The following is a 7338-nucleotide window of genomic DNA, read 5'->3' on the forward strand; positions in this document are numbered from 1 at the left end:
AGTGCTGTCGGATGATTTCTAATCATAGGTTAGCCCTCGCGAATCTTTCAAGCCTTTCGGTGATGTGTTTCGCGTAAATATAAACGATTTTATATTGACGTGCAGCCGTTGAAAGCTTAATTAATGCCCCAGTTACAAATCTGTCATTTTCTTTTTTCGTTGCCACACAAGCTTTAAGTATGTGAAAGAAATGTAGTTTTACTACATAAAAATATAACATTTTTAATTTCCTAAAGCTACCATTGCCTTTGTTTCTTAGCCAGATGAATAAATGAATTTTCTAGTAAGCAGGACCATTATCAAGACCCTTGAATGCATCGTGCGTCATACGGTAAAAAGGGGCAGCTGGGCTCTCCCAACAACTCAGGAGAGAGCTCCCTTGACAATTTTAACAGTTTAATAATCCCTGAAATCTAACGCTAGCTGACAAAACCATACTGAGACAAACTTTGCTAACAGTTAGTAGTTGGCTAGTTGGTTATAGTAAGTGAGTGAGAGGGGGGACCCTTTGGCAACCCTTTAACTGATCAGCTGTGATCACGTTCAGCAGCATTTGTGGTCCGTTAAAAGAAGCCATACGTGCTTCTCCGACAGATTTTTATGGAGGCTGTTTTGAGCTGTAAACCTGAGGATTTGGAGGATTACTACGGGTTACTGGGATGCGATGAACTGTCATCGGTAAGTTCTCGTCAGTGGGTTTAAGGCTCAGACTATTTCCTGGGTTGCTGAACGGATATAGTCTCGATCTATAAGTCAGTAATTATTTGGGTCAATAGCCTGTACGCTGCTGAGTCAAAAAATGTGAAAATAAAAATGTATGTGTGCCTCAGATTAGGCTGAACCAACAGAGACCTGTTGATGTGAAACTAGTCGTGCGTCATCCAGTGTCTGCCAGCCAGCATTTAAATTCATTTGTGTATAACTAGATTAGATATGCAATCAGTGTGATTTTTTAATGTATCTTACTAAAACAAATCTTTGATTATCAACATCAACACACATATCCACCGTGGTCTTGTGATCGCCAATTTTCACTCAATATATTACTCAGCAATCAGCAACACTCATAGACTGGCAGAGCTGAGGGTCTCAACTAGTCAATAACACGGTCAAGATAACATAGATCTGATTGATTAGATCACATCAGACTATGAGGTTTGTTTTGTTTTGTTCTCCTGCAGACTGAACAGATTCTCAATGAATACAAGATTCGAGCCTTGGCATGTCATCCAGACAAACACCTCGACAGCCCAAGAGCAGGTAATGCACACACACCACTAACTGTGTGTGAGTCATATTTCATATAACCTTTTTTTCATAGCCCGAAGCAATAAAGTATTACAAAGTGTGCTATTACCCCTTCATTACCTCTTCATTCACACTTTTCTTACATAGTTAATGTCTGTTTCTGATGTCTTAACTTCAAAGCAAATAATGCTAATAGAGCGGATGCTTACAGCTGTATACAGTAAATTGTTTTATTAAATTTTAAATTTTCTATTAAAGCCGTTTTTTCTGTTGTGAAAGTGGCAGATTTCCAGAAGCTGCAGGAAGCCAAAGAGGTTTTATGCGATGAAACCAAAAGGAAAAACTATGATCTTTGGAAAAGAAGTGGAGTTACGATCCCATTCCATGACTGGCAGGCCTTGAACGACTCAGTGAAAACTGTACGTAATGTCCTCTCTTTAGATTCTTATAAACACTGTGCAACCATTGACACTTAAAAAGCCTGCTAATTTGTTTACAGTCAATGCACTGGGCTGTGAGAAATAAGAAGGAACCAATGTTGGAGGCCTCCAAACCAGAAGACCCCATCACGTCACAAGCAGAGAGCTTTCACTGTGAGCAGCAGGAAACGGGGAAATCTTCGTGTGAAAGCACGGCATACTCGGGTAACTGAAATTTATTCCAATTCTTTAAAGCAAGATGTTGCTGGAGAGCAATACATAACAACACACAAAATACAAGTAAGGAAGTGGTCAGTGCCATAGGATCCTTATTTTTGAAAGTCAGACATGAGAAAAGTTTAATTGATACCAGTATGATAGACATGATTTGGTGTATTTTCAATCTAATTTCATTGCAGAGAGGCAATGGATATTCAGAACAGCTACTCAAGAGCTTCTCTGCTCTTATATTAAGCTGATGGAATATAAAAGTAGGAGCTCTTTAGTGCTCATATTAAAGAGGGCTGCACGCCCACCCAATGTTTTGTGAGGTTTTGCACTTTGCACTTCAAAGCTACCACTTTAAAGCACTGATTTCATTTTATTTTGGTTATAATTTCAGGTTCAGCAATTATTCACAACTTGGCTGTGAGACCATGTTAGTAGTTTCCTCTTAGCTAGTTTTTAGCTTCAGTGTTCAGGGCTGACACTTTCCTGTAGCCCTGAGGACTGATTCAGTTTTCCTGAGATTCTACAGAAGCTCGCTGTGGATTCCTTTTTCCTTTATAATACTGCCACAAAATGTTTCAAATATTTGCCGCTAAAAAGCACTGTGAGGACTTTGTTCTGAAACTAATTTTTAGAGTTAGAAGTCAGTCATAACCTCTGAGATAAACACTTGCAAGTCAGTATTACTATAGCTGAAACACAGCTATGATTATAGACTTTCCTCCACGAGCATCAGTACAGCTTACCGGATACTCAAGCCAAGTACACAACAGGCTTGAGTACTCAGTGAAGGATCTGAACTGTTCCTCATGTGAATTTCTTCTAGAGTAAACAGTAGCTGTTTAAAAAGTACTGAACTGCATAAAGGGAAGTGAAGTGACTCTTTCTTATCATTGCTGCAGGTGATTTCTGCCATCGACGCTTCCGCTGGGCTGGTGACTCTCCATCTAATCTGCTGCGGAAATTCCGAAATTATGAAATCTGAATATATTAAAACTTTCATGTTGTCCAAGTGTTGCTAGACTTGGGACCATTTTATTGTAATGCCAGCTTTTATAGAGTATGTTTAGTTGTTGTGCAGCTGTGACATCAGTAACTGTCTCACTGTGTTTACTCTTGCCTAATAATTGGTGGGACTGTTGCAAAGCTAACTGTCAGGTGTATGTTACGTTTGGCTAAATTCTTTATTATTAATATTATTTTTCTTCCGTGGTGTGTACCTTCCCTACAGTTTGTTGTAGAGACACCATTCTGGCACCAAATTGCTCCCTCATTTTATTTCTGTCATGTTTGAATTATTTAATGTGTCCTCACTAATAGCTCCTCATTCAGGTGAATGGGAAAAGAGAGCCAGAAAAATGTTACTTCAGCCATCATTTTACCACTGAATCATATAAAAATTTGTCTTTTTTCTAACAATGTCTTCCTCAATGTCTACCAGATGTATACTTTTTGATCTGGCGGCATTTGAGTGAGACGAGTTCCATCTCACCGCCCAATAGACTTATATGAAGCCTACAGGCAGTCTATTGGGCAGTGAGATGGAATACATATATATGTATCTCTCTCAGTAACATACAGTGGAGGCATGATTGTGCGTGATATTATTGTTTGCTGTAATGTATTGTGTTTGTATTAGTATTATTCTTTGACTTCTTCAGCTTTGTTTGAGGCCAAACTAATTCTTTGAATTGAAACCTTAAGTTTTCCACAATTGTGCTTTAGTACAGCATGTTCACCCTTTATCAGAAGGAAGTCACAACATGTGGTCTATAGCTAAATATAATATGTTATTTTGTAAAGATAGGAAATCACTTATTGTTTAGTTTGTTTTAACTGCACGGTCAGAAGAAATATATTTTAAATGTTCAGTAGCAAAACATATGAAGTGAACAGAGGTTTCAAATCTTTAAAGCTAATATAGCTAATATAAATATAGTTAAATATCGCAAATAAAATAAACAATAATAAAAAAAAATTAAGATTACCTATAAAAGTAGCTGTTAAAAATAGCAGGCTACAGAATTTTTTTGTTCCTATAATGAAAAACACAAAGGCTGAGTTTCTGTAACACAGATTTAGCTTTGAGCACAAACCTTTTAAGGGAACTTGCTGACACAGTCTCTTCCACAATCCGCCCATGCTTTCATGTTGTTTACACCAAGTTCTAACCCTACAATTCAAATGTCTTAGCAGAAATCGACTCATTAGACCAAGCAACATTTTTCCAAGCCCTTGTTGTCCAAATCTGGCAGATTTTGCAGTGTCTTAGTTTCTTGTTCTTGGCTGACAGGAGTGGGACCCGGTGTGGTCTTCTGCTGCTGTAGCCTATCTGGTTTAAGGTTTGACACAATGTGCATTCATGGATGTTCTTCTGCAAACCTTGGTTGTGATGAGTTATTATTTGAGTTAGTGTTGCTTTCCTATCAGATCCAGTCAGCAAGTAAATTTCTATATGCCTAAATACTCTGAGATTCTGCCATGTGATTAGGTGATGATATTTTCATTACTGAGTGACTGGTGAGTGTATTTATGAGACATTTCATCATAAATAAAATAATGGCATGACAACCCAATGCTTGTAATGCAAGTGACCTTCTTTTATTTGTATCACTGACTATTATTCATGTAGCGGACTGTAAGCAAAGAAGAGGAAATATATTAAAATCTAAACAATAAAAAAAAAAGTTTCCGAATGCTGTCATATTTACTGGTGGTTATCTACTGGTGAGTTAATCCAAGTTATCAAGATGTGTTAAATAATCACTCCAGTTTCCAGTTCATAGGCTAGGCTTGAGCTTATTTTGCTTTATAAAGAAGGTTACATTTTATGGAAAAAGTTATGTCAATACCAAGTAATAAACGGCTAAATTACTATGATTTATTGGCCTATTACAGAGTACATAGACAATTTGCTCATGTACATAGATATGTGGAATAAACAATGGGGTTTTAATAGTGCTGGAAATTTAGAAAGAAAAAAGAAATAATATTTCCTGGAGTCTTTCACATTCAATGAATCCTTCTAATTGGCTATCCGAGGAACCTTTTGTTTTTTCAGGGAACGACTTACTAACGTTCCTAAAGAGGACTTAAAAGAACCAAAGGAAGCGGTGTGCAGACCTTTTATAAAAGTACCCGGTTTTCACCGCTTGATGTCGCTGTGTTATTCGTGACGTCACTTTTGTGAAAGATAAAAGCCCGAAGAGCACTTCTGTTTCTCGCCGGGTGCGGTGGCGCGCGCCTGTAATCCAAGCTACCGGGAGGCTGAGGCTGGCGGATCGTTTGAGCTCAGGAGCTCTGAGCTGCAGCGGACTATGCCGATCGGGTGTCCGCACTAAGTTCGGTATCGATATGGTGCTCCTGGGGGAGCTCGGGACCACCAGGTCGCCTAAGGAGGGGTGCACCGGCCCAGGTCGGAAACGGAGCAGGTCAAAGCCCCCGTGCCGCTCAGTAGTGGGATCGCGCCTGTGAATAGACGCTGTAGTGCAGCCTGAGTAATACAGCGGGACCCAGTCTTTTTATACTCTTTCTCCTCTCCACAGAAATATACACACACTCACACATCACGTTTTTACAGCTTATAAAAGCGTCAAACACGGTCTCTCTGTCCTCTCGTTCCATTGAAAACCACCGCTGTTTCTTGGTCCAACAGCGCCTCCAACTGGAGGGGAGTAGCAATGACCATCACTGCAAATTCAAAGAGACGGTGAACTTTTTTTTTTCTTTCAGTGATTGACTTTGATGAACAAGCAGGACTGGACTGGGACAAAAAAATCAGCCCGGGCATTTTGACTAGAGAACAGCCCACCAGGAATTATAGGAAAAGCCATAAAGCCTCTGAATGAAAACAAATGCTGTTGTGACAGTGATGTACGCTGTCCTGTTGGTATATATGTATCAATCTAATAAACTTAAACCTACACCATCCTCCCTATTCTGGTATTTTAAACAGTACTTACCGGAAATATCAAACAACCTAATCAATAATTACATATACCTAACTAGCAGAGTTGCCAACTCCCAGCAAAAATAGGGAACCGCCCCCCACCCTCCGCCTAATCATGCTTAATCAACGTAATCGACTTTAATTTATTGCCAGGGTAAAACAAATGCACAGAAACCAATTATTTTTCTACAGTAAATAAATAGATTCAACATCTTTCCGCAGCAGAATTGCAGACTGCACACATGGTACCTTCCCAAAGGAAAAAGTACTACAGCTTATTAGGGCATATATTAGACTTAATATTTACGATATACAAGAATGAATTTTTATATATTTTTACATGAGATGACCACTTTGGTTGTAAGATTCGGTTGTATTTATTAAAACCTAGACATTTTAAATGAGAAACTGTGTGTTGACTGTGTGTTGAGCAGCACCTTTACGGCTGCTGTTGGCTGCTATCTGCAGCAGTTTCCTGATGACGTCACGTGTGTAAACCTTAAAGTCTGCGTAAACGAGGGCGCCTCTTGCCGGGTGCGGTGGCGCGCGCCTGTAATCCAAGCTACCGGGAGGCTGAGGCTGGCGGATCGTTTGAGCTCAGGAGCTCTGAGCTGCAGCGGACTATGCCGATCGGGTGTCCGCACTAAGTTCGGTATCGATATGGTGCTCCTGGGGGAGCTCGGGACCACCAGGTCGCCTAAGGAGGGGTGCACCGGCCCAGGTCGGAAACGGAGCAGGTCAAAGCCCCCGTGCCGCTCAGTAGTGGGATCGCGCCTGTGAATAGACGCTGTAGTGCAGCCTGAGTAATACAGCGGGACCCAGTCTTTTTATACTCTTTCTCCTCTCCACAGAAATATACACACACTACACATCACGTTTTTACAGCTTATAAAAGCGTCAAACACGGTCTCTCTGTCCTCTCGTTCCATTGAAAACCACCGCTGTTTCTTGGTCCAACAGCGCCTCCAACTGGAGGGGAGTAGCAATGACCATCACTGCAAATTCAAAGAGACGGTGAACTTTTTTTTTCTTTCAGTGATTGACTTTGATGAACAAGCAGGACTGGACTGGGACAAAAAAATCAGCCCGGGCATTTTGACTAGAGAACAGCCCACCAGGAATTATAGGAAAAGCCATAAAGCCTTGAATGAAAACAAACGCTGTTGTGACAGTGTTACCTTCTTGTTGAATGTATATCTCTTATGTCAGATACTGGTGTAGATAGTATTTATAACGATTTAATGATGAAAAAAAAAACCCCACCATCCCTTTAAACTAATACACCATCCTCCCTATTCTGGTATTTTAAACAGTACTTACCAGAAATATCAAACAACCTAATCAATAATTACATATACCTAACTAGCAGAGTTGCCAACTCCCAGCAAAAATAGGGAACCGCCCCCCACCCTCCGCCTAATCATGCTTAATCAACGTAATCGACTTTAATTTATTGCCAGGGTAAAACAAATGCACAGAAACCAATTATTTTTC

At 40.0% G+C, this 7338-nt stretch overlaps 1 protein-coding gene across 1 annotated transcript; it reads left to right on the forward strand.

Moving 5' to 3' along the window:
- Positions 1-286: 286 nt before the first annotated feature.
- Positions 287-3414, forward strand: dnajc12 (DnaJ (Hsp40) homolog, subfamily C, member 12). The gene is made up of 5 exons (XM_005927087.2): positions 287-678; positions 1182-1260; positions 1528-1667; positions 1748-1892; positions 2798-3414. The coding sequence occupies exons 1-5, from the start codon at positions 601-603 to the stop codon at positions 2878-2880; spliced, it is 525 nt and encodes a 174-aa protein (XP_005927149.1). The 5' UTR covers positions 287-600; the 3' UTR covers positions 2881-3414.
- The last annotated feature ends 3924 nt before the right edge of the window (positions 3415-7338 follow it).

The sequence above is a fragment of the Haplochromis burtoni genome, unplaced genomic scaffold (assembly GCF_018398535.1).
Source record: "Haplochromis burtoni strain Fernald_Lab_line unplaced genomic scaffold, NCSU_Asbu1 Contig_96, whole genome shotgun sequence".
Lineage (NCBI taxonomy): Eukaryota > Metazoa > Chordata > Actinopteri > Cichliformes > Cichlidae > Haplochromis > Haplochromis burtoni.

Coding starts and splice junctions, on each gene's coding strand:
- dnajc12 (XM_005927087.2), top strand. CDS start 601: ATGGAGGCTGTTTTGAGCTGTAAACCTGAGGATTTGGAGGATTACTAC. Junction 679..1,181: donor GATGCGATGAACTGTCATCG/GTAAGTTCTCGT, acceptor GTTCTCCTGCAG/ACTGAACAGATTCTCAATGA. Junction 1,893..2,797: donor TGAAAGCACGGCATACTCGG/GTAACTGAAATT, acceptor TCATTGCTGCAG/GTGATTTCTGCCATCGACGC.